At 45.6% G+C, this 25,678-nt stretch overlaps 7 protein-coding genes across 7 annotated transcripts; 3 read left to right on the top strand and 4 right to left on the bottom strand.

Moving 5' to 3' along the window:
- Window positions 1-401: 401 nt before the first annotated feature.
- On the bottom strand, window positions 402-7,314 carry RhiXN_11886 (HEAT repeat protein; the record flags this gene model as incomplete). Its single annotated transcript, XM_043331701.1, has 18 exons — window positions 402-673; window positions 729-948; window positions 998-1,154; window positions 1,209-1,374; window positions 1,421-1,552; window positions 1,605-1,714; window positions 1,768-2,207; window positions 2,255-2,551; window positions 2,693-2,827; window positions 2,888-4,162; window positions 4,213-4,581; window positions 4,633-6,390; window positions 6,442-6,597; window positions 6,648-6,710; window positions 6,771-6,819; window positions 6,870-7,090; window positions 7,142-7,225; window positions 7,285-7,314. The coding sequence occupies 18 exons, from the start codon at window positions 7,312-7,314 to the stop codon at window positions 402-404; spliced, it is 5,934 nt and encodes a 1,977-aa protein (XP_043186462.1).
- Window positions 7,315-7,709: 395 nt separating this feature from the next.
- Window positions 7,710-9,778, top strand: RhiXN_11887 (L-lysine 6-monooxygenase (NADPH-requiring) protein; the record flags this gene model as incomplete). Its single annotated transcript, XM_043331702.1, has 3 exons — window positions 7,710-8,172; window positions 8,234-9,037; window positions 9,090-9,778. 3 exons carry the CDS (start codon window positions 7,710-7,712, stop codon window positions 9,776-9,778), a joined length of 1,956 nt encoding a protein of 651 aa, XP_043186463.1.
- Window positions 9,779-10,208: 430 nt separating this feature from the next.
- Window positions 10,209-12,649, bottom strand: RhiXN_11888 (RNA pseudouridylate synthase domain-containing protein; the record flags this gene model as incomplete). Its single annotated transcript, XM_043331703.1, has 13 exons — window positions 10,209-10,399; window positions 10,449-10,603; window positions 10,659-11,140; window positions 11,192-11,278; window positions 11,331-11,369; window positions 11,425-11,439; window positions 11,495-11,559; window positions 11,611-11,690; window positions 11,739-11,776; window positions 11,828-12,088; window positions 12,137-12,275; window positions 12,330-12,451; window positions 12,503-12,649. 13 exons carry the CDS (start codon window positions 12,647-12,649, stop codon window positions 10,209-10,211), a joined length of 1,821 nt encoding a protein of 606 aa, XP_043186464.1.
- A 257-nt stretch (window positions 12,650-12,906) lies between these two features.
- Window positions 12,907-14,989, bottom strand: RhiXN_11889 (RNA pseudouridine synthase; the record flags this gene model as incomplete). Its single annotated transcript, XM_043331704.1, has 8 exons — window positions 12,907-13,140; window positions 13,189-13,274; window positions 13,326-13,667; window positions 14,426-14,564; window positions 14,620-14,681; window positions 14,744-14,764; window positions 14,822-14,843; window positions 14,972-14,989. 8 exons carry the CDS (start codon window positions 14,987-14,989, stop codon window positions 12,907-12,909), a joined length of 924 nt encoding a protein of 307 aa, XP_043186465.1.
- A 1,173-nt stretch (window positions 14,990-16,162) lies between these two features.
- On the top strand, window positions 16,163-17,223 carry RhiXN_11890 (glycoside hydrolase family 45 protein; the record flags this gene model as incomplete). The annotated part of the gene is made up of 8 exons (XM_043331705.1): window positions 16,163-16,254; window positions 16,310-16,457; window positions 16,513-16,613; window positions 16,671-16,743; window positions 16,794-16,831; window positions 16,882-16,959; window positions 17,015-17,102; window positions 17,158-17,223. 8 exons carry the CDS (start codon window positions 16,163-16,165, stop codon window positions 17,221-17,223), a joined length of 684 nt encoding a protein of 227 aa, XP_043186466.1.
- A 614-nt stretch (window positions 17,224-17,837) lies between these two features.
- Window positions 17,838-18,829, top strand: RhiXN_11891 (glycoside hydrolase family 45 protein; the record flags this gene model as incomplete). The annotated part of the gene is made up of 7 exons (XM_043331706.1): window positions 17,838-17,923; window positions 17,983-18,130; window positions 18,185-18,285; window positions 18,341-18,413; window positions 18,471-18,508; window positions 18,570-18,647; window positions 18,709-18,829. The coding sequence occupies 7 exons, from the start codon at window positions 17,838-17,840 to the stop codon at window positions 18,827-18,829; spliced, it is 645 nt and encodes a 214-aa protein (XP_043186467.1).
- A 3,456-nt stretch (window positions 18,830-22,285) lies between these two features.
- Window positions 22,286-25,323, bottom strand: RhiXN_11892 (Retrotransposable element Tf2 protein; the record flags this gene model as incomplete). The annotated part of the gene is made up of 2 exons (XM_043331707.1): window positions 22,286-24,886; window positions 24,955-25,323. 2 exons carry the CDS (start codon window positions 25,321-25,323, stop codon window positions 22,286-22,288), a joined length of 2,970 nt encoding a protein of 989 aa, XP_043186468.1.
- Between the last annotated feature and the right edge of the window lie 355 nt (window positions 25,324-25,678).

The raw sequence follows: 25,678 nt of genomic DNA on the forward strand, positions 1-25,678 counted from the left end.
CGGAATTATCCAGAATTCTCGTGTAAGGTGTAATTTCATACACAGTTCTTCCTTTTAACACAAGGCTAGATTTTACTTTCTTGTTTAAGAGAACCAGCGTTCTCAAGCATTAGGGCTCTACACTATTCAGTCACCATAATCTTATGCCTCCAGAGCGAGGATGACGATTCTGACTAACCTACCCGTTCACACAGACCTCCGATAAGACATTACATGAAAAATTAGTTATCAGTCGATCGTTTTCAATACATTGCTATCCTACTGAGCTTCGGGTGAGCAATCCTTATGTTAAATGTTTCTTGGTTAAACAAAGTCATTTAGGTTATTTCATGCATGCATAAAGCAGGGGATAGGAATGGGGAATCACATTATACATATTTCTTTTTCATTAAACGGAATGTCTAGAAGGATCGTAGCGCAATCGAAGGCTTGCTAGTCGCAGCCTGCACGTTTCCTTTACTCTGTTCCACTACTGCCTGCCGAATGGACGCCTCCATTGTTTCCCGCTGCTCTTGCTTCATTAGACCAGCGGCTTCTTTGAAAGCTGTAGGTGCAGTTGACGCAAACGTGAGAAGCTGTGAAACCGCGGCCCTATGCAGGTTTCCATCTTTATCCTCGCCAGCCTGTAACAGGCAAGTAATTGGTGGCATAAGCGCTCCTAAAACGCGGGGCCCTGAGATCATGATTAATATTTGGTCACACAAGTCTAAAAACGGGCTCAAGCTTACGATTATCTTCCGAAACATGGGAGAAAAACGAAGTAAAAGCACGGAATATCTCCTCTAGAGTAGGTAGGCAATCTACTTGGCCGGTTTCGTCTTCTCCAGTACAATTTACGACAAAAGATATTGCTCCAGGGAATAGCATAGACGCCACGTACTGAAGCAAGGGATTACTTTGAGAGACGGTGACAAGGGTTTTGAGACATTGAGCCGCGGCTAGTGATATCTATGAAGGGCTCAGTACAATGGGGAGCTCGCGCTGAGCTTGTGCATACCTCAACAGGTTCGTTAAGCTTCTGTGAAATTAGGAAGCAACAGTGTTCGACCGCGGCTCGACTCAACTTGACCTCAGCCGGCGTCACGGTCAAAATCAACACCGCGGCCAGCAAGTTATTTTTCGTTTTGAGGACCGAGGCTTTGCCCATGCGTCCGCTGGAGTATACATGTATCAGAGTTACGCTGACAATAAATCAGCTTTAAGCTTACCTCATATCATCCACATTTTGAAGGCATGCCGAAAGTAAACCGTGGACAACCTTTGAGTACGCAGGCTCCTTTTGCACGTCTTTAGAATCCGAAAGCAACATTCCTCTCAATGACTGGAGGGTTGGCCCAACTAAATCAATCTCCGAGTATTCGTCTTTCAATAAATCTAGAAGAAATTTAGTTATGAAAGTAGACGTAGTTGCCTCAAGTACCTGAATAAATGGAAATCGCTAGAGCCCGAACGCTGGGAAGGGTCGCAGGGCCTGCCACTTCCCCAATGGCCATCAAAGCTTGGAAAGCACTAATCAAAAGAAGAATTCGATCCGCTGGATTTTGTGGTATATCTGGAAGAAAAATATAATTAATTGATAAGTAGGGCGACGATAAAGGCCTCACTGTTTGATTGTGCTTGAGGTGAAGGGATAGCGTTCTTGATGATCATGACACAAGCTTTCAAACATTGAGCAATCGGCGTCTCGGAACCCATCAACTCAATTCCATTTGCACTGATCGAACCCCTGGTAAATCCTGATTATTCTACGAAGATATCACTACATACCTTCCTTGCCTAACGGTAGCATGTTGACTCTTAGCGAGCGATGCAATCATGCCAACTAAATACGTCTGAATCGACCAAGGTTCCGTCATCGTCATGCGGTACCATAGTGCAACAAGTTCATCGAAAATTGGCTGATCCAGTATTGCTTGGCCAGCATATTCTGGGCGTACTAGATAAGCTAACACTTGTATCGCAGTTAGGGCAGTAGCCTTCGTTTCCGAAGTAGCGGTACTATCAGAGGACGCGTTTGAAAGGGCTTCATAGACCAAACCCAAAATCACAAAGAAACACCCAGTAGGATCCTTGCGTGTTACTTTGCTGGTATTGATTGTAGTTGTCGCCGGATCAATCCCATCCATGGCTTGCAGTATATGGGGGTCTCCGGCCTTCATTTCGCAACCAACCGCGGCTAGTATCTTGGACCATGACTCGGAATAGTACTGAAAAGACGTCAGTATATGAGAGTATAGTAATTATTGGCGCATACAGGAAGCAATGTTTCACGACCCAGTCCAGTATAAGCTGAATCCATTCCAGCCACGCCATCCTGTTGGACTTCGGAGTCGGCTCGAATGCTAGCATAATCGCGTAAGGCTGAGACCCAAAGCAAGGCCAATGTTCCTCGGTACGGCTTCAACACTGCCTGAAGATATTCTTCTCTTGCACTGGCGATTTCAAGCTCGGCCCAAGCAGTCAGTGTTGATACGCGTAGCATTACTGAGGCATTAGGTCCAAGTTGCTGAACATCCCCTATCGACAGCAAGCCTGGCTCTAAATTGATGCACTTCAATTAGCATATATCAGCCAATTTCAAATTGTCCGACCAGCCTTTGCTCTGTTCCAATGCAGAAGTCAACAATTTGAGAATCCGCCCCATTCGGCTAATATCCTTAACAAGGCCACTCCCTACAAACACCGCACAGACCTGAATAGCTGAAGCGAGGACGTCTGGCGTTGAATCGCTAGAAAATGCTGGTGTCAATGCGGCAGTGATGGGTGCCTGATGTTGTTCGAGTAACAGCGATTCTTCGTAGTCGGGGTCGGGTGACTTAGAAAACATCTAATCCCCAAATAACAATTTGCCTCGGGCGATAAAATAAATTAAAATAAATTCACGAACCTGTATGACATCTTTCAATACAACTAAACCTTCCATACGGATTTCGGTCACATAGGCCGCTGACGCGGTAAAGGCCATTTTTATCAGATCTGGTACTCGAGTGATCAGCAAATGGTTGGTCGGAATTCCATGTAGCTTGGCAAACGGAATATCGACATGTTCTCGTCGCCCTGATCTCGCAATCAAGTTACATATATCATGGAGGCATTGCAGTGCGAATAGTTGTGTGCGCCAGCGTGAGGTTAAAATGCTTGATTCGGATGCGGCTTCTCCTTCCAGCCCCATCGCCGCCCCTAGACCTTCGCTCTCCTCGTCACGTAACCCAACAGTCGTTCTCGTCGCCACTTGTTGAGACGCAGTCGTTCGGGCCATGATCCTCTGGCAGAGGTCTATCCACGCGGAAGGGTTCAAAGTAACAGTTTGGTGAAGCCAACTGAGGATCACATCTCTAACTCCATCGATAGTCGGGTCATCGTCAAGCATACCGAACAAGTCTTCAACAAGTTTGTCTCCGCCAACCTTTGACATAAGCAAGGCATCTTTTTGTACCAGTTGATAGAGTCCATTGATGGCGGCAAGCTTCAAAGGTCGTCGAGTGCTCACCAGATTTGCGCGCAGTCGGTCAACTAAAGCAGGCGTGTCCACAAAGCCTGAGGCAAACATCAAGACATGCTGGCTACATTTTATGGCTTCCACGGCAATTCCTTCATCACGTTCTTCTGAAAATTCGTGTACTAGATCGAGAACAAGTGACTGGGTTCGAGAAGGCTCTTGTAGTTCTGGACCCAGTACGCCAATCAATGCGTCGATTATTTGACATATCACCTCGTATGCAGGCAGATCCCCGGCAAGATTCGATGTGTGAGCACTACCACCAGCAGGGTCGTGGGTGTCGCGCAGGTAGATAGTACAAAGAGAGCCCAGCGTGCTGGCTATATGCGGCGAATATGACAGACTCGCCGCATCAATAACCTGGGCGAGTCCTTTGAGGGAATAATAGTGAACTACAGGGTGGGGGTCATTTCCAAGAGACATCAAGACGTTCACTGTAGTCTTCAGTAAAGGGCCTGCAGCAAGCCCTCCGACGTGGCTGTAAATGGCGCCAAATGCTAGTGCACATCCAGCTCGCCCATCTGGATCTCTGTTAATGACTACTTGGTCCACTAAATATTTGACTTGAGAAGTGAGAAAATTCGTGCTTCCAAGTGCGGCCAATCGACCGAGTGCCTCGCTCGCTGCAATTCGTAGGACATGATCTGAGCTTAGTATAGCACCCTAACAATTAATCAGTGCGAGAACACAAGGGTAATTATGTATAAATTGACCTGCAGAAGCTCACTGAGTGGGGCAACTACTGTTGGATTTCCAATATTATCTCGGGCTTTTCTCCCCCCTGTTTCTGTTGCAATACGAAGAGTTCGAGTGAGCGCTACAGCGGTGTTGACAAGGACAGCCGCTTTGCGCCCTGCATTTCGGTCCAACTTGGGAGAGCGACATGATTCGATAAGAAACTGCACGTTGCTGTATACACTGGAATGTTCTTGTGTAGGCAAAAGCGATGCGAATAAGATAATTGCTGCGTCGACAATGGCTGTAGCTGGAGGAGGAGGCTGAGGCCAGGTCGCTCCTCGAGCCATAGCAGAAGAAAGCATGAGAGGATTGTGTTCTAAAGATCCCACAATCGGTTGTGTGAGCTATGGAAGTATTATTGGTTCAGTGCATGCATACGATGTTTATTTTCTTACCAGTCTATTAAGCTCTTCTTCAACACTATCCCGATCTATATTTTTTTCTTCCGTTTCTGCGGCTAGGCTTGATAGGCCCCATGTATAGCCATCGGCACTTTCGCTGAGCGACAACCCAGCAGCGGTTGCAATCGCGGCTTGCATACTGTTTCCTACGCCTGGACCTGCGAATATGCTTATGGTACTTTTGATGAGATCCGCCTGGGCCGAGTCCGATAAAGCGGCAAATCCAAGAAGAGAGAAGCATATAAGGGCCCGGGTGCGAAGGTTACTCTCCAAATCACGTAGACTAAGGCCGATTCCACCGATGGCAGCAGTTCCCTGGTTCTCCATTTCTAAAGATGCAAAATACGTGGTCGCCGCACTAGCAAAAGCCAGAGCATTACTCAAGAGGGTAGTCAATCGCCTTCCTACATCAAGTGTTACCAGCCCACCGGCGGTAGCAACGTGCGGACCGCATGATTCCAAGAACGCGGCGAGTGCGCCGACGGCAGAGCCTCTGACATGAAGTAAGAACCCCCATTCTTCCACACTACGGCCACTGTTTGCAGAGTCGCGTGCGCTGACTTTGGGTATCGCATTACGCCAGAGCGCCAATAAACTAGCTAGATGTCCACGGACAAATACTCCACCAAGTGACGTGAGAGCGCTGATGAGTCCCCAAGCACATTCCACTTCGACGCTCGCAATATGCACGGCATGTTCCCCGGATTTTTTCAGCATGGACACAGCGCAATCCAGTACCTTGGCTGCAAGTTCGCCTGATACATAAAGTGGTCGGGTCGGGGCCAAGGCCAAAAGGGCGGCAAGTGCTTTGGCCTTCCCTACAGCTCGTCGTCCGAGGTCAGCTGGAGCAGCAGGATTGCCGAGGCCGGATACGTCTTTCTGCAATTGCTCCAAAACGTTAGTCACGGTCGGGGCAAGACGGTTTGGTGCAGCATTGCAAAAAGCACGAAGGGTCCAGGCAGCAGCGACTTGTACAGAGTGGCGCGGGTGAGCGGATAATGCAACCAACGGGTCTGCTAGAGCTTCTTGAACAGGTGGAGGCGCGTTCCCTAGCTGATCCAGCAAGGCAGCGATTTCCCTGAGGCAGGCTACTAATACGTCTGGGGTGGGTGCAATACTTCCGGGCATTACAGCCGGCCATTTGGTGAGGTAGTCGGCTGATAGTATTCTGACAGCTGCAATTTGTCCACGTTCGGATAGAGTACGCTGTCGTAATAGTGCGCCGACGATCTGACGGGCCAAGAGTCGTTCGTATCGCACATGATTAGCGGGCATGATCGCGCCCGCCGTTCTCAGGCGCGGGTGATCCAATAATTTAAGGAGATGAGAAGCGATCAAAGAATAATGACTTTCTACCCAGGTACGACCAAGTGTGACGAATAGTGCAGAATAGCATTCGGCAATCCCTACACGCGCCCTTCGATGAGTAGAAGGTTTATGGAACTGCGTCGCAAGAAGACCGAGCATAGTATCGGCTGAGAGTACTTCTACCTGGTTTGTTGTAGTAGCGTGAGATGGTGTATCGTCATCGCTCCCAGATTGATCCTTCTTTTGGCCACTTTTCTTCGTAGGCTCGGGTGGCCGGGCGATCGGATTTTGGGTAGACGAAAGGAGGGATCCAATCAACCGAGAAAGAGCTCTTCTGGTGGGCTTATCTGAAGTATCGAATGATTTGACGCATAGACCGAGGATCTGCTCGATCTCTGGAGGGGAGCGGAGTTGATTGAGATGCGCGTGCAGTGCGAGCAGAACCTTACTTCAAGTTGAGATTCAATTGAGTGCAGGGGATAAATTTCACGCTACCTCGGCGGCCTCTCTCTGCAGGACCATAGATTTATCCGTTAGACAAGACTTGAGTTGCTTCATGAGGTCTTTGGTAGCGGCATCCGTGAGGGCTTTACCCGCAGTTGGTATAACTCTTGCCACGGCACGAAGACCGTGTGTTCTAAGTAGTAGACTCTTGAAGGATCTTTCAGTTACAAGCATAATGCCTAATTAATGCAACTCACATTGCTGGATGATTTAAGTGCGCGCGTTGTAATCAAGGCGACTTCCATAGCGAATGACATTAACTGCGTGTATTCCAGTAAGCAAATATGATTAGCGTCAGCCTCGATATTAAAGTATCTGACCTGAGATCCATGGGCGGCCATAATCTCTCCGAGGACGTAAAGGGCTGCCCTGGACCATTTGGTCAGAATTAAGGCAAAACCGGCCGAATTATTACTTACAGTCGTCCATCTTTCTCAGATAACTTCGAGTCTCCGGCCACTTTTAAGCATGCCTGTACGGTATCATACATCGTCAGTGTTTCTCCTCGGGAGTATATGATGAGAAAGCATCGTGCGACCAAAGACCGTATCGGTCGGCCAGGGGCGGGAAAGGGCGATGTCACATTGATGCACTTGAGGAGGGTTGCTTCTGTGGTGGACTGGGCCGCTTTAAGCTCTTCCTAGAAAATCTATCAAACAGACAGCCCATCCAAAATACTACAATTACGCACCACCGACATATTATTGAGTGTTTTCTCTGTTGCACATAGCCATTGGAATAGATATATATCTCCATTCTCGGCGGAGAGTTTTGTCTAATTTATTCGCGTTCGAGTCTTTGAGACGGTTTGGGATATTTTATGCTTATTCTTACCTCGTCTAATACAAGGTCACTTTCTGACATCGTTGCAGAGTGTCATATATCAGGGGTGGTAATGTAGCGTCTAGCCACGTAAGCGCCGCTTTATTTCACATGGCTAACCGTGTATGTGTACATGCATCATCGGCCCCGTCCAACATCATGTATTAGCGGTATTCACTGAATACAAAACCCATAGTACTTGACAAGATATAAGTGCTAACCTTATGTTCCTCCGGCCGCTAACCTTGCCATGTCACCGGCGATCTATAGTCAACCCAAGTGATACATCGCACTCCAAACGACCGACCGGGTGATTTAATAACACACCTCCCCAGTCACTACCCGTCCGGTACCGCACCGGCTATACGTCGGCTCTTCTACTCTCATATACAACCCTCTATCTCGTCTCACCCACCCTCAGACCTCTGCTAAACAATATGACTCGTTCTCTTGCTCCCCATCGAATTACCCCCGCATCGTTATCCTTGCCCTCTGACAAAGTTTCAGAGAGCGCGTCTAATTTAGCATCCATAGCACCAAAAGTTAATCCCATCTCGAAGACTTGCGCAATCTCAGCCTCTTCATTCTTCGATCTCGTAGTGATGGGAGCTGGGCCTGCTGGACTGGCTCTTGTCTCTCGCATCCTAGAGTCCAGACCTGCGGCACTTTACACCGATCAAGAGCATGTATACCTTCACTGGCTACAGCGTAGTCGCAACCCCTCTCTCCTCAAAACCCGTAAGCGGGGAGCTGGAAGCGACTGGGTGGTAGTAGATGGTGCCTCTTCCGAAAAGAGCGGCTGCTATTGTGGTGGTCGCATGAGAATACTTGTACTCGATAAACTAGGTGAAGGCTGGATGACAAACTGGAACCGGCATTTTGAAGCGTTCAATATCACCCGTATGCAATCTCCTATTCAAAATGAATTAATCGTAATGGCTGACACGCATACACCGCGTAGACCTCCGTTCTCCCCTCTTCTGGCATCCCGGCCCGGCAGACCTCGATGCTCTCATTACCTTTGCCGAGAGGAAAGGTCGATCCAAATCCGGTCCTCCGACAGTTCTTTACTCGCAAACCCGATCTACATCCCCTCGCCCTGAACTCATCGAAATCCCAGGCTGCGTCGGCGCCGAGATATCTAAGCATAAACGAACCTCGCGTCGGTCAAGGCAGGAGACCAACTACGCCCGATTGGTTCAGAACAGCGGGCCAACTATTAACGAACGCGACAGAAGAGACTACTTTACACCTGGGACGGCGCTGTTTCATGACTTTGTCCAAGAGGACGTCGTGCAACGCTATGGCCTCGCCTCTTCAGCACCTTGGCCAGAGGCCAAATCAGGACTGAACAATCCTCATACAGGCGCGATAACCATGCTCAAAGGCGAGGTTGCTTCTTTAGATTGGGTACCTCTTCACGTCGAAGGATCCGGTCACACTGCCGGCTTCTGCGTTCAGACAAATGACGGGGCGTGTGTAGGTGCCAAGGCTGTAGTTTGCGCTGTGGGAATGGGGGGATGCCCATCCATTCCACCAGTGCTATCTTCTTCTACCTGCGGCTCCACAAAATTAGAAATGCACGGCCCCGGTTGGGCTCATTCGTCTTTTCTCACCAATCCTAGTTATACGTTTCCTCCTGAATACTGCAATCGTGGTACTGCGGTTGTCATTGGCGGTGGACTTACCTCGGCTCAAATCTGTCACTTGGCCCTGCAAAAAGGAATCTTCAAGGTTGTCTTGGTTCTTCGTGGCTTCATGAAAGGTCAGTATATCGCTCTGGAAACGTGTAGAGGTTACTAACCCCCCGCATATAGTCAAGCCATTTGATGTTTCACTCGACTGGATTGGTCGCTACTCCAACTTGAAAAAGATGGAGTTTTGGCAGGAAGAGGATTCGCTCCAACGATTGAATATGTTACGCTCGGCAAGAAACGGGGGTAGTATTACCCCGACGTATGCCAAGATCCTAAAGATGCATCAAGATCGCGGAGCACTTGAGATACTCACCAACACCTCTTTGGAGGGAGCCCAGTGGGATGACGAGACCAAGACATGGTCACTAGATATCCGCACCAGCGACCCCCCTTCATCCCCGGCCGAGAAATCTCAGGTCTCTAATATCACCTGCGATTTCATTGTCTCGGCAACTGGTACCACACCCTCGTTTTCGTCTCTCCCATTCATAAAATCTTTGTCCAGAAATTCAAGCTTACCCGTATGTCCTATGGTAGGTGGGCTGCCGGTGCTAACCTCGCATCTCCAATGGCCTGGTCTTCCACTGTTCTGCGTTGGGGGGTACAGTGCACTCCAAGTCGGTCCAGCAGCCTTTAATTTAGGAGGCATGAGAGAAGCGGCTGATCGAGTAGTGGAACGTCTCGAAGAGCTCGCTATAGGTAGAGACCTGGATGATGAGGATGTAGGCATAGACATGAAGGCTACCGAGGAAGAGGTCAAAAACGACTATACCTATTTCGATTTCAACTTGTTGTCGGTTGAAGGTTGAGTGATCTAAGCCGTGAAGCCAATGTAGTAGAATATCTCATGCTCCCCAATTTGCAATCCTATATACTTGTTTTATTCGCAAGAACTAATATCCAGAAAGCATCTGCCCGACAAAATGTATCGTGGTTCGCCCGAGTTATCTCAATTGGCACGTGAGTTCGTTTGGATATGGACGCTGAGCTATGCAAGACCGATTTATTCATTTCGACATTATATCCCTGGCGCATTGATTCCCAAAATAAAATAAAACAATGAAAGTTCAACGCATACACTAGCTTTACCAAGCGTGGAAGCTGCCTGGTGTTCTTGAAACAATGCTCTCAAAACACTGTTCAGCCCGAAATGCCCACGTATCATTGGCCCGTAGTGTATTAATTTCACTAGAATATTTAAATTTGGGTTTGATTGAATGGTTACTCTTTTGGAGAAACTCACACTGAGTATTCAACTTGAACGTCCCGCACAAGTCTACATGGGGGTACATCCGGATCTGGGCTATCGCTGAGGAACCCCCAGTAGTGCTCGACATTGAACAGAGACGATGGACGCCGGTGGAAATATAGTGGTAGGAGACCACGCTTTTTAGGGAACTTGCAGCGTATGTTGACGCTTATGTGACGAACTATAATAACTCATAAACCAAGCACTCTGATAGGAATGGTTACGCTTACCGGCTTGAATTGATTGTTCGTCTTCGGCCATGTGCATGATATTCGATATTTTAGTGGCGCTATATCGCTTCCATGATTCTTCAAATAACATAGGATCGGACACAGCCAGTTCGTAAGATATTCCGAATGAATCTGAAGATTCAAAGCACCCGTAACTGCCATTGGGCCGGTCAGCTACGATATCGATTCGAAAGAGGATTTTTCACGAACCTTAACCACCCATCGGGGGAACCTAGCGGTTCCAAGGTCGCACCGCACGAGAAATCTTCATGATCCTCGTTGGCGTGTGGTGGTCCATTTCCAACCGACCAGTATTCTAAAGTACAAGTTTGAAGTACTTCCCAACCCGTACAACTCCAAAGGCTTGAAATTCCAACCCAATCCGTCATTGATCCGGAGAAGCAATCGCTCGACTGACCGGTAATAATCCACTCTGGTACCCCAATACTACCGACGGAGACAAGAAAGTCGGGCAGTGGTCCACAATAAATAAGAAGAAAAGGAGGGACTGGGAGCTCGAGTTCGTCTGCAATTTGCATCAGGTGATAGTCTCGAAGTCCGTATCCGTGAGTGGTAACGGTTAGCTGAAAGTCAGACCATCGGGATCCAGTCATGTTGAGTATTTCGGTAAGCGTGGTCAAGGGAAAATCAGGTGAATGAGTCGTTCCTGTTAAGCTCGTGAATACATCGTGCTAAAGGAACCAATAAGTATGAGCGAAAAGAATGCATGTCAATCTACGTACGTTGGATTTCGACCAGGTGTCAGGGTCGTCCCAATATGGAGGGCATACGACTGCACGCCCATCATGCGAAATGTGAATATCGTCCCACTGAAAAAAGACAATGATCAAAGTGTCTTGAACAGTTGAGCAAACGTCTTACTGTTTGTACACCATAATCCAATAAAAACTTCATCCCTGCCTAAATATTCACTAAAATGAGTCGACCTTTCGCACAAGTGCCAAGCATGGCCTACTTTGACTCCTTCCAACTATCGCATCCAATTCTCAGGACCGGCAGAAAATCAGTACGTTTGAAATACTCACGAAACTAAACGCTTTTTGTGCTGAGCGCAGCGACTGTACGAATGCCTCTCTGGAGATTACAGTTCCTATTTTGGTGTCTTATTCTGAGCCTTTACGAGAAAGTTAAGACCACTCACCAACATCGAACACCATGTAATGATTTTCATAGGAACCCGAATCTTCAGATCCTCCCATGAAGTGAAGCACGTTGGGATGTCTAGGTATAAGTTACGAAAAATTGCAATTTATCCGTATACCAACTTACTGCTCTTGTATGATAGTCTTGACTGAGGCTAAGAACATCTATGTTTGTCCTGAGCCCAAGTCGAAGATATTAGGTCAAAGGTTCCTTACCTCTGCAGCTTTCTGCGGTTCCTCCTTACTGGAGTACTGAACAAGTAAAATATTTCGATTGCGATACGTTCCTCTTGTAACGGATTTTACCACACTATCAATCCGACGACGCCTGATCATGGTCCCGACGCTAATTTGACATCGTTTTATTTTCGGATAGTGATGCGTTTGATAGGAAAACTGGTTTTTGGAAGTCGTTTCGTCTGGTTCAATCGTCAAGTTCTGCCTCGGTGCCGAAAGTCGCCGGAGCATGATAGAGAACTACCCCAACTCAGTCACAAAAAATTGAAATTAAAATATGATGCATACCAGAAAGTCCTGCAGCCCTGTTCCTATTTCTTTCTCAACCCTCTCAATCACCTCTATCTGCCTGGTTGCGCGAAGAGCACCCGAAAGACCTCGCCTCGAATCTATTCGCGATAGTTGTCTTTGGCATATCTGCAGTTTACTATCATTCAAGTCAGTTCAGGTGAGTGAATATAGTGTAAGAAAAGAACGCAACGTGTAAAGATATGATAACTCCGTGACATCCTCTCCCTCTTGAAAATGATTTTCCAGCATGCTTGATATTGAGGCAATTCTGGATGTTAATGTTTTGCATTTGGCCGCATGGTCGTCGATAGTCTAAGCGAGGGTCAATCCAATTGCCGGGCAGCACTCTTTTCAAAAGAATACCAACCTCAAGTCCATCGACCAGCTTTTTTGCAGCGCCTTTACCTCCGAAAGGCCAGGAAGTGGGATTGAACGTGTTATAGCAGACCCAGTCGAGCGAGTAGCTGATAGGATACGAGAGGATAATGATTTTGCTTCAAAGTCCTTCATGACTTGCCAAGGCGTTGGAAAGTGTAAACTGTGCGAACCAGGCTCCAGCTGTTCTTGATAGTTGACTCAAACCCCAAGTAGAGAGAGTGCCCCAAGTCGTCACCCTGGAAATCCCGTATCAGAACGAGTGGAGAGAACTCGAAGTTGAGGCTGTGCGAGTTAGGTTAGCGCTATGGCGGTGTTGCCTCGGGCTATCATCAGAAATGGTAATATGACTCGGTCAAACTCAAGCAGACTCGCAGGATGTACGATTCTCGCTAATCTCTATCAGATTTACGGAGTGCTTCTGTGACAATTTCTTCGTCTAAAGTGTAACTGGGGTCGTAGGGTATCTCAGACCCGTCAACCGTCACACGAACAGGAGAGGGAGCCCACGGGTGGTCGATAGAAAACCCCAAAGACTGACAAATTGATAAAAACCCTGATGGGGGCGGGACGACAATGCCAAGTTTATATGTGCGTCTGCCAAGAACAGGTTTCCGAAGGTATCGCTTGTATCCAAGTCAGCAGTGTCTCAACGAGAGTATGAATGTACGCACAAGAATCTCGACGCGTGTCGAGTGAAGCATCAGCTGCTCATTTCTCGAGTTTGGGGAACCGTAGACTTGATCGCCTATGATAGGAGCTAAGGTCCAATAAATACTCGCGTCGATGAGCTCGGGTCAGCAATTCATACCATTCAATATTTGAGCCATGGTGACACGAAGTTGGTGCTTGACTCCTGTTTTTAACCCCAACTCCATCAATGAAACGCCTTTCTTGGAGAATAAACACCTCCAGGTCGTGTGTGTCGGCACCTCTTTGGAAATAGCTCCTACCGAGCTCGGTTGGACAGATACTCTCCCGTCAGAGATGAACAAGCTCTTCCGAATTTCTCCATTAGATTCAGGTTCGAAAGAGCCATGTACGAGAGCAAGGTAGGTCTTAATTATGGCGTTAGAGGATGGGCGGCGAAGTTGACTACTAAGCGTCTGCGCTACTTGACTATTACGAGCGAGAATGAGGCGCCTGTAGTTGCCTGATATAATTAGTAGCTAAGTATATGTGTGATTCGAGCGATCGAATTTACTTTGTCAAGTCGATGGACAGGAAGTGGCTTTATTTTTAACGACAGCGAGGTCGTCAAGTCTGTAGCTCCAGTTATAAATAAGTGTAAGGTATACGGTAGGTAATAAAGTCTACCGTCCAAAACGTAGTCCAATGTTTCTGTCTGAGAAATCTTTTTGGATTACTTCTGGACCTGGATTACAGGCTGTTTCTGGCGCACCATAGGTCTATGCACGAGCGTGTGTTTCCCGCCCTGCGAAACAAGGCCAGCTGGTTTATTCAACACAATCAATCCCCGATCCATAAAAGCGACCAGATTGCGTGCCATTCTGTCAGATATCCGTTATCAGAACATAAGCAAATAGCAAGTAGCAACTCTGAGATCATTGAAGATCATTTGCAAAGTCAAGACGATCCTGGACGCTTGTCACGTGAACCGTTTTTTCATCTCGCAGCCCATCTCATGAAAGCGCTTATCAAAAAAAGTCTGGCGCGGAGCACGAAGAAGAGGCAAGAACAAGATGTATTCGTCGCTAAATATGATAGATGTTTCTAACTAAGAGGTTCGGGACTCTGGAGGACAATAGCCCCAGTTTCACGTGACATCCATTTTCGTCCAGTACTCTCCAATCAGATAATGGTGATCTCTCCACCACCACATATTTCGCCATGCCTATCTCTGCCGCCTCCCTAGAGACATCTCTTCGCAACACATTCGAACCCACTCACCTGGTAAAGCTCCCTTTTCGTTGTTTCTATCTCGGGTTTCTGACCCTGGTCGCAGGAGATTCAAGATACTTCCAATGGCTGTGGTGAAAATTATGCGGTCGTGATAGTTAGCAAGGTATTCGAGGGAAGATGACGCTTGCTAGGCACCGACTCGGTAAGTGCATGCTTTTAGCTCCATACCGGTCAATGCTGACCCCAATAAAGTAAATGAATTGCTCAAGGATGAGATCAGCCAAATGCATGCATTCTCGCAGGTCTGTATAGAAACGTCAGCCTGAGCGATTATCATCCTAATTAAATTCGTTGCAGAAAACATACACTCCTCAACAGTGGGAAACACTGAAAGCGAAAGAAGTAGCACAGTGAGATGCTCTGTTATGTATCGACTAGACTTACCCCGTGGCTCAGCTGGGTTGTACTTGTATGGTGTCAATGTCAATACTTGTGAACCTCCGTTATATTTTCCATATGGCTCGTCATCGGATCATGCAAAAACATTCGATTCACGTAATCGAGGCGACTAGATCCCCGAGCCCAAGGAATTACTCCGAGCCCGGCGTACATCTACTCAAAATCTATTCGATCAATACTTGATTAACGACGACTTGTCCGACCCTATCATCCCTGCACTCGTGATCAATATCGTAGCGAGGGAGGATATCACTGTCGCTAGTACATCCCAGGTTGATAAACCAAAGTAACACCCGGGGCACCTAAACAATTTTATTGGGCATCCGACAATTCTACACGATAGACAAGTTCTTCCGTGTCGAGGAGCGGTTCAAGTACCCGTGACAATAGATCGCATTTCAAGGGTTTGTTCCCAAGGTGGAACGAGAATATCCAACATGCATACACTCGATCATAAAGGATGCCGAGAGGGTGAAATCGGTAATTCATATTATCTAGATTATATTAAACTGATACACAACTCCAGTCGATCACCAAGGGAAAAGGTAATCGAGTTGCAGACCCAGCCGCGATAACCTTCGTATTCATGCCTAAACGTCATCAGCTGATGGAGGAAGCCTTCCTTGACATTATGTAATCGTGATACCTCCGCTATTTGTCCACGACGATCGCGCGAAGGACCGACAATCCTCACCCCAGATGGTTCCAGTGCTTGCTATTCGAAAGGTTTTTCTCGAATTCAAACAACCTCATGCCCGTGAACGTTTCCAGGGAGAGCTCGGGAACTGATATACACATCATCGGCCAGCAAACTGCCAACGAGCAGAGGTGAGGACGCGGAAACCTGTATCCTGCTGTACCAATTTCAGATTCCCCACTGAATCAATCTTCGAAAAAAGGTGTTGGTCTCTACTCGAGATCTCTCCCTTTACGTTTGGCTATTCTTCAGGAACAAACTTGAATCTTTCACCCGAGGGAACTTCTCAGATGTGTCAAGCGAGGTTAACCCGACCGTGGAGGGAAGCACCTTCTCAGCCCCGACCTGTATTGAACATGGAGTACCATTCGTGTGCTGGTTTCATACGTGGCACGTAGAAGTGCTTCACTTGGGATCAATTTCACCGGCAATCTCGCTTGTGATGATCTTCAGAGTCAGGTGAATCATGTGGTGGCTTGGTGACCCGTAATCTCAGGTGTGTCAGATACCAATTATCCTTTCCTAATACATACTCGAAATTGATTTGGCGCCATCAGGTTCTGGCGCCAGAGGTATAAATACCGAGTGAGCCATATCGTTTAACGATCCAACAACAAGCCTTAATCACAATGAAGCTCGTCATTTCTCTCGCTACCACCGTCTTTGGTGCTTTGACCATTGTGAATGCTCAGTCCGGTACAGGCGCTACGACGCGCTACTGGTGAGTTCAAACCTAAATGCCAATTTCCTTCTCCCTCATATCTTGCCTTTAATAGGGACTGCTGCAAAGAAAGCTGCGGTTGGTCTGGCAAAGCAAATGTGAACGCCCCAGTGCGCAGCTGCGACAAGAACAACAACCCGCTCTCGGACTACAATGCCCAGTCAGGGTGCGGTAGTGGTGGAGCATATGCATGTGCTAACCATGTTCGTACGCATGTTCGCTGTGCCCTGTCTCTTACTAATACCAAGGGTATTATAGTCACCGTGGGCTGTTAACGATAATCTTTCCTACGGCTTTGCAGCTGTAAAACTTCAGGGTGGCACCGAGTCTACATGGTGCTGCCAATGCTACGAGCTGACGTAAGTTTTCCCACCTTTGAACGCATATGTTCGCTACAGATAACACGTGCTATATAGATTCACGAGTGGCCCTGTTTCTGGAAAGAAGATGATTGTCCAGACCACCAATACAGGTGGGGATCTCGGAAACGTAGGTATTCTCACTTTGTAATCGAAGCACCACTCTAACCCACCCTTTAGAACCACTTTGACCTTATGATCCCGGGCGGTGGAGTAGGGTGCGTATTGAGTAGATTGAGATCATGATTAGTACTTATACTCGAAAAAGTATTTTCGGGCAAGGGTGCGCATCTCAGTATGGGGCACCTTCTACAGGGTGGGGTGCACAGTATGGAGGCGTTTCGAGGTACGCAAACGGACCAGGCTCGATTCAATAACATTTTCTGACATCATATCTCAAGCCGATCGCAGTGCTCTCAACTTCCTTCGGCACTCCAAGCCGGCTGTAACTGGCGCTTTGACTGGTTCCAGAACGCGGACAACCCATCGGTAGGCCCGAGTTTACTCGGAGATTTGATCTCGTGCATTGACCAAAACTTCTTAGGTCTCGTTCAAGCAAGTTACCTGCCCGAGCCAGCTCACTAGCATCACCGGATGCTCTCGCAAGTAAAAGTATCACTACACGTGTATTACATTTCGTTTATATATAACGGATCTTCTGCGAAATTAATTTGTATATCTGTCTCTTTTTTGTGTGTTCCTTTTATCTTCGGGATAAATGGTGGTCTCAGCCGTACTTTTTTCTTTCTGGTAACCATTCAGGCGAACGTGCGATTGTGATGAGTGGACTTGCCTGCGGAGTCCCGTTCTCGTGATCAAGTAGCTGTGGCCTAGTAACGTACCATTGGACTCGGTGATACGGAATTAACAGGGTTTTCCGAATTTACCAGAGCCCCTGCTTGACATACCAGGCTGTATCAGCTATGACCTAAGCATAGTATTGGGTGGCTTATTATACATATCGAGGACAAACGTCGGTAGGAAAACTGTATCAACTGATCAAATAGGCTTTGAAAGAAGCGCATACCCCGGGTTCTATCATCAGTGTATTACATGCCTATTTCTCCGAGAGTTAAGCAACGTGACGTACCCCGACAACCAGCTGATGCGCTGCGCTGCCGTTGTATTTTGATACCAAGAGGTAGGAAACTATGCTTGCCGGGTATTTAATCACATCGATAGGCAAGGCTGAATTCCAAAGACACCAAGACGTTTTTACCCACTATGATATTCTCGACCGTACTCGTCACCTTGACTGCTCTTGGAGCCGTAAGTGCTCAATCCGGATCTGGACAAACTACGCGTTATTGGTATGATTCATATATGATACGGTATATTGAGTCGTTTTTTTCATGCGTGTATCTTTTAGGGATTGCTGCAAAGAGAGTTGTGGATGGTCGGGTAAAGCGAGTGTATCGGCCCCTGTTCAAAGCTGCGGCATCAATAACAACCCTTTGTCTGACAACAATGTTCAGTCGGGGTGCAATGGAGGTGGTGCATATGCATGCGCCAACCATGTGAGTTCTGAGTATATATATAAAGATCTTGGTATATTAATCACATTCACCTAGTCACCATTTGCTGTCAACGATAGTTTGGCGTACGGATTTGCTGCAGTGAACATCCAAGGTGGCACCGAGTCATCTTGGTGTTGCCAGTGTTACGAATTGACGTGAGATCACACGTTACAAACAAACCATAACGTGACTAATTTTAATGATTAATAGGTTTACGAGTGGGCCAGTCTCTGGCCAGAAAATGATAGTGCAAACTACCAACACAGGAGGAGACCTTGGAAATGTAAGGAGTATCCGCCCTGGCTTGACTCAGGTAATGACATCCGAGTTCCGAATATAGAATCATTTTGATTTGATGATCCCGGGAGGAGGGGTTGGGTAAGTGATTCCCCGATCGGCCAATTATGTTCTTATAGCTAATTAAAGACAACTATATCAGAATCTTCGGACAGGGATGTGCTGCCCAGTACGGGGCTCCGTCTACCGGGTGGGGGGCTCAGTACGGCGGAGTATCTAGGTGTGTTCTTTTGCACATAGGTAGCCTATCAGGTTGCAACTAACTGAAATTCTTCTACTAGCATTGCGGAATGCTCTCAACTTCCTTCTGCGCTACAAGCTGGGTGCCAATGGCGTTTCAATTGGTTTAAGGGAGCCGACAACCCATCGGTTAGTGCCTTCGTTCACAACAACTGTCTATAGATACGAGTTTTGCTTACGTCTCAAATAGGTCACATTCCAGCAGGTCACATGCCCGGCTGCATTGACAAATATCAGTAAATGTATTAGGCAGTAGGCTGGCGGGCTCTCGTGTCTTCCATTTCAATTTGAATAATTTATGCCATATACACCTTACTTTCATTGCGGCCATGAACGTAGATCAGAAGATACATAAGATGATTCGATTGAATAAGAGTGACTAAACTATAAGTAGCATTATCCACCCGGACTTCCATCGTTCAATGGAAAAGGATAATCGTAGCACAGAACTGCAGCAGACGTAAGATCGATTACATCCAATCATCGAGGTGTGCAGTCATTGATTCTGAGCTCAACGCATGCAGTATTTCTTTCCCGACCGCTTGGAGTATATTTGTACCAGTTGCGCTGCAGATGCTAACAATGATTTAGAACCAATCCGTTAGTGATATGCTGTTTTATGAAGAACCGTTCCAAGTAAGCATGCATCTGGATCTCCCCCTGACGATATCGTAGATCATTAAATCCTGCTGGAAGGTCGACCAATTCTGTAGGGTCAATCGGGCTTTCCCGAAAGGCTATTCACGGAAAGTGTGCTCAAAGGGGCCATTCACTTGGATGCGGTATAGTAGAGATCTATTATATGATGGGGCGATGCCCAAACGAAAGCCCAGTACCAAAAGCCCAGTCCTTTTCCGTCTGGTCTTTATGGGCGCTCTTCATTGTCCGCCAATTCCAGAATTTCCCAATTGAGGATCGGTGCCGAACCTTGTAACTATCTAATCTTATCGGGATAGTCGACCCCAAGAGTGCGCGGATATATATTTTTCGGGGGCTTTCAGTTTTTTCTCTCTCTCTCATTCCTTCGATTGATAGCGCCGCCTCAGACCGACTATCCAAGCCTGGTATCTCTTTTTTAGTCTTCTGTTATGCGAGCAGAAAAGCGCCTCTCTTACAGTGGCTGGTTGGAACAATCTAAGGTCCGAGGCAGTCTTATTAACACATTTGTTTCATCTTCCACAGCCGCAATAGATCGGTTCTAATGGTGGCCCAAGGGGTCGAGCTCAAGATGCATTCCGTGTAATATGAAATTTTACTCCTGCTGGAGAGATCCCGGGTGTCCGGTAATGGAATGGTACGCTATACAAAGGCAACATGTCACCCGGTTTAAAGTGGTCAAACATTGGAGAAGCCTCAACTCACCATTTTTTTATGAGTTTCTGACCATCCCCATATTTGATGGCTCTCTTTATTGGATCGAGGGAGTGGGGGACGGAGCACGAGTTGACGCGATTCGATGGGCTGGTAGTACTACGCATGACATTATCCAGTGGTTCTTGGAAGAAGAGTATATCAGCTCTGGCTTAGCAAACAAGCCCCGGGAGTTGATATTAGAACTCCAATTTCCTCATGATTTCGACATACTAGACATTCTTGCTATCTGTTATGCAATCCAGAGGTGTCGTAGGACGTCTGTTTACACTCTACAACGCTCACTGTGGTGTGATAAGATCCTGAAAATCAGTACATCAGTAAAAGATTCCTTTTTTCAGTAGGATATGGCCTGAAAATTACAATGTTAGTATGCCTCCCTCAGCATTAATCAGACTATGGAAGAATTGATACCTAAAATCAGTATGTATTGATCTTGATTTCAGCTCAATTCTCACTTAAACACACGCACTGATTTTCAGTATTATAACCTTGTACAGTGGCTATAATTGTTACTTCATGTGTGTAACAAATAGGTAACTGTTCTCATTATTGTTATCTTACTTCTGTTTGTTACTTGTTACATGCATAAGCCACTTGATTGTTGGTTATATTATTGGTCATGTATAGTACTTGTTTCTTCTTAAGAGGCTTGTACCCAAAAGATTTTGTATCTACTTTTGCTTCAACTACAAATACAAGTGACTTACAGATTGTCATTCAGCTTGATTAAGTTGTCTGATTAATCTCTATATTACATCATATTTGTCAGAGCCAACAGCTACCAAGAGGTAAAACCTAACAAGCTATTGCCTAATATAGGACTTATCAGCAAGTAGGGCCTAACAATGCTCAAGGCAAAGCCAGGAAAGGGTAGGACAAGACCTATATAAAGTAAAGTGCACTAAAGCTGTTAAGACAGCAGGGCAAGGAACCTTTGACAGGGACTGGTATGCTCTCAGGCAATACTCTTAAGTGTATGTCTTAGGGTAGGTAGGTGTGGAAGGGGATAAGAGGTCAAGTTCTGAGGCTTAAGGCTCTCAGAACCCTCCTTATATATTCACAGAGAAGGGGAAGAGTAATTACATGTACAAACATCATAACAAAGATAAGGTCACATGACCAGAGATAAGAAAACAAGATCACATGACCTTTAGTCATGTGATGAGATTACATAATAAGCGCTCAGCGCCTAAATAAAGATGCATATATCCATAAATCTTCATGAAAATAGCGCATATATTCACTATTTCTTTGACTTAGTGGATTCTAAGGTGGTCACGCCTCTAGGGCATGACAATATTCACAAAGCTAACATTTTTGACATACCAAAAAGCACTTACACTCTAGTAAGTAACTGCAAAAAATTTCTACACTAGTCTATAACTGTACATTGGGTTGGCTGCCAGTTGTACCAGTATTAGACTAACTGATAACTTGTTTAAATCACCCTACAGCAACATGTCTTGCGTCATGCGCAGCGCATGGACGTACAACCCTGGGCAGGCGCTGGCAGCCCCCAAACGTTGCAGACCTGTTATGGATATGACATTTCTTCTTTAATCTGTACTTATTTTATTAATTTCACTAGTAATCCTACAGTAAACAAATGAGATAAAGATGCAAACTAAGGTTTTCAAGGTCCCTCTATCCAATAGTGACCTCTACAAAACCTACAAACCTCTGGAATACCCTTAATATGCGATGCCTTTTGCATATATGCTGTTTTCTCACCCATTTAAATATATATAAATTCAGCTGAGTAGATAAACAGTAACAAGTAATATTTCTTGTCACAACTAAGCTTGGACCTATGATACAAGTGGGCTTAAAGTCCGTGGCCCTATCACCAATGGACTATGAGACAAAGAGGGGCGACAAAGGCCCAAGGGGTATGGTATAGGTAGAGGGCAACGAGGCCTGGGTTAGGGGTTTGTAGTAAAGTGCACTTATGGCCAACTAGGGGCCTGGGCAATGGGTAAGGGTAAGCTTAGGATGAATTGACAAAGAGGTCAAGTCTTGCTGTTCTAGCGGCAACTTGACCTAGTTTATATACACGAGAGGAGCCACATCAAAAACAACATTACAAAACAGTGAGTCATTTACAATTTCACATCATATATCCAATATGTCACGTGATCTTGATGAGTCATAATATATACCAAAAAAGGAAACTATCTCAGAAAAAAGGTAGAAAATAGTAGAAAATTATGTCATGCCAATTAAGGTCATGACATTACCCCCTCTTCAAGCTCCAACTGCCTCAGGATGTTCCTTATAAAATTCCTCTAAGGCTTCTTGAGCATTCCCCACATTGTCTGTTGGTTCCCATGAGTTACTTCCTTTGTCATAACCTTTCCACTTGACTAGGTACCAGAGTTTTCTTGATTTCCCCCGTCCTTTCCATTTGCTGTCTATGATTCTTTCTACTTTGTATTCCTCTTCACCTTCTTCTGTGATAATGGGTGCAGGTTGAGGAGGATTGCGGCCATGGGGATCGGGGTGAAATTTGGTTAGGAGATTGATATGGAAAACTGGGTGTATGCGCATTGTGTGAGGTAGTTGTAGCTTGTATGCGTGCGATCCAATTTTCTCAATCACTAGGTAGGGGCCTAACTTTTTATGGCTAAGTTTGATGGACGGCCTATCAGTAGATATGTTCTGATGGCTTAACCAAACTTTATCCCCTACTTGGATTTCTTCTTCTTCCCTGTGCCGTTGGTCGTAGAAATATTTCATTTTTTCTTGTGCTAAAGATAATGCTGCTTTGACTTTGTCGTAGCCTTTTTCCAGAAATTCTGCATGCTCATCTGCATTGGGAACTGTTTCATCTAATTTTTGTCCAATAGTAAATCGTGGGTTCATCCCATAGCATATTTGAAAAGGTGATTTGCCTGTTGATGTTTGTTTCAGATTGTTGAGGGCAAATTCTGCTATGGGTAATAGTGAGACCCAATTGGATTGGCGATGATTTCCAAACATGCGAATAAAAACTTTGACTTCCCGTTGGATCCGCTCCGTTTGACCATCAGTTTGGGGATGATAAGCTGTGGAAAAAGTAGGTTTGATATCCAATCTTTTATACAAGTGTCTGATAAACTTGGCATTGAAGTTGGGGCCCCTATCAGATACTGTACTCCTGGGTAGTCCGTGCAATTTCCAGATGTACAACATAAAGAGGTTGGCTATATCAATAGCAGATGCTGTGGAATGGGTAGGAATAAAATGAACCATTTTAGAGAATCTGTTGATGACTGTGAATATCGCATCAAATCCTTCCGACGTTGGTAGTCCCACAATCATATCATAAGCTATATCTTCCCAAGGACGTTCCGGAATTTGTAATGGTTTTAACAAGCCTACAGGTACTTGATTTGTGGGTTTGGATCGAATGCAGGTTTCACAATGGCTGACGTAAGAGTTGACAAATTTTTTTAGGGATGGCCAATAGTAATTTTGTGAGACAAGTTCTAATGTCCTGGCTTGTCCTGGATGTCCTGCAGCCAATGCGTCATGCCTAGATTCCACAATGAGGTTCCTGATGGTGTCATCCTTTGGCACAAAGATTTTCCTTTGATGCCATAGTAACCCCTCCTTTAGTTCCCAATCTGTGACTTTTTCCTTGTTCTGAAGCTTGAGCAAGATCTCTTTAAGACGTTTGTCCTCATAAATTGCTTTGCCAATTAGATCATTAATTTCCTGATCCGGAGTGATGGATGAAATAAAAAGTTCCGGCTTCAGGAGAACCTGGTTCTCTACCCCCCCTTCAAGGGGTACTAAATCATAGCGTCGTGAGAGGATGTCCGCCTTTTTATTCTGTGCCCCAGGTCTGTAGATGATTTGGAAATTATAGTTGACTAAGAAGTTGGCCCATCTGATTTGCTGTTTATTCAGGGATTGAGACGTGGAAAAGTATTCCAAGTTCTTGTGATCCGTTAGAACTTGAACTGGTAATTCTGATCCTTCCAACAAATGGCGCCATTCTTTAAATGCCCTAATGACTGCTAGCAATTCTTTGTTGAAAATATCGTAGTTCTTTTTGGCGGGTGACAGGGATTTTGATAGATATGCTACAGGGGCCAGTTTCCCTTCAGGGTTGCGCTGAGATAATATGGCTCCTGTTGCGTAATCAGATGCATTGCATTCCACATAGAATTGTTTTGTAGTGTTGGGCTGTAAAAGCAACGGTGCTGAAGTAAGACATTTTTTTAGGCCATCAAAGGATTGTTGTTCCGCCTGTTCCCATTTCCAAGTACTGTCTTTTTTGAGCAGGTTGTACAGAGGTCGTGCCATATTACCAAAGTTGGGAATAAATTGTCTGTAAAAATTTACAAATCCTAAGAATTCTTGAATATTCTTGACATTCTTAGGTGTTGACCAATTCATAGCGTCTGTAACTTTAGACTGATCCACTTCTATGCCAAATTCGGATATAATAAACCCTAAGTAATCGATTTTCTTGACGTGGAAATGGCATTTCTCAATATTACAGAAGAGGTCATTGTCTTGTAGTCTTTTGAGCACTTCTCGTACATGGGCTTCATGATCTTTTTCATTTAGAGAGAAAACTAGAATGTCGTCTAAGTAAATGATGACATAAACATCTAAAAGATCCCGGAATATTTTGTTCATCATGTCCTGAAAAGCCGCCGGCGCATTTGTCAATCCAAAAGGCATAACCAAGTATTCAAATAGTCCGTATTTTGTCTTGAAGGCTGTTTTCCATTCATTGCCTTCCTTGATCCGGACTAAATTATATCCTGCCTTGAGATCAAATTTGCTAAAGATTTTAGCACCTTGTAATTTCTCAATGAGGTTCTGTGGCAAGGGCAGGGGATAGACGTTTTTCTTGGTCATACTGTTCAGACGCCAATAGTCCACACACATGCGTAACTTCCCATTTTTTTTTTTTTGACAAATAATATGGGAGAGGCCATGGGGGATTTAGACGGGCGGATTAAACCTGCTTTGAGTTGTTTCTCAATGGTTTCTTTAAGTTCCGCATCCTCCCTTGGACCTAAACTGTATATGGGACCATGTTGTGGTCGCGCATCCGGGAGTAACTCAATGGCAATATTGTAAGGACGGTGGGGTGGTAATTTGGATGATTCTTCTTCAGAGAAGACCTTGGAAAATTCCTGATAAGGTAGTGGTATTTCTTCTACTGCCTTGAGTTCTAAGACAGCGGGTACAGACAGACAATTATTGGAACAATATAACAAGTTGAAAACGAGTGTATGTTTTTCCCATGATATTTGGGGATTGTGCTTTTTTAACCACGACATCCCTAAAACTAATTGATGGTTTCCAATATTGGAAATATGACACTCTAATTCTTTGGTGTGGTTGCCAATGGTACATTTAAACCAAGTAAAATGAGTGATTTGGCCAGAATCAATTTTGCGGCCATCAATAATGCGTAGTTTCTTGGGAATTGGATGTATATAAGTTGGAAGCCAATAGGTTTCTACTAAAAGAGGGTGGATGAAGCAAGAAGTTGCCCCAGAGTTGATCATGGCTTTTCCTTGAAAAGGTTTAGCCAAAAAACTTGATTTTTGAGTTTTAGGAGTCTCACACGGATTTGCAGAGAACGATGCATATATTTGAGATGTATTACATAAAGAGAGTATTTTGAAATCA

The sequence above is a fragment of the Rhizoctonia solani genome, chromosome 15 (genome assembly GCF_016906535.1).
Source record: "Rhizoctonia solani chromosome 15, complete sequence".
Taxonomy (NCBI): domain Eukaryota; kingdom Fungi; phylum Basidiomycota; class Agaricomycetes; order Cantharellales; family Ceratobasidiaceae; genus Rhizoctonia; species Rhizoctonia solani.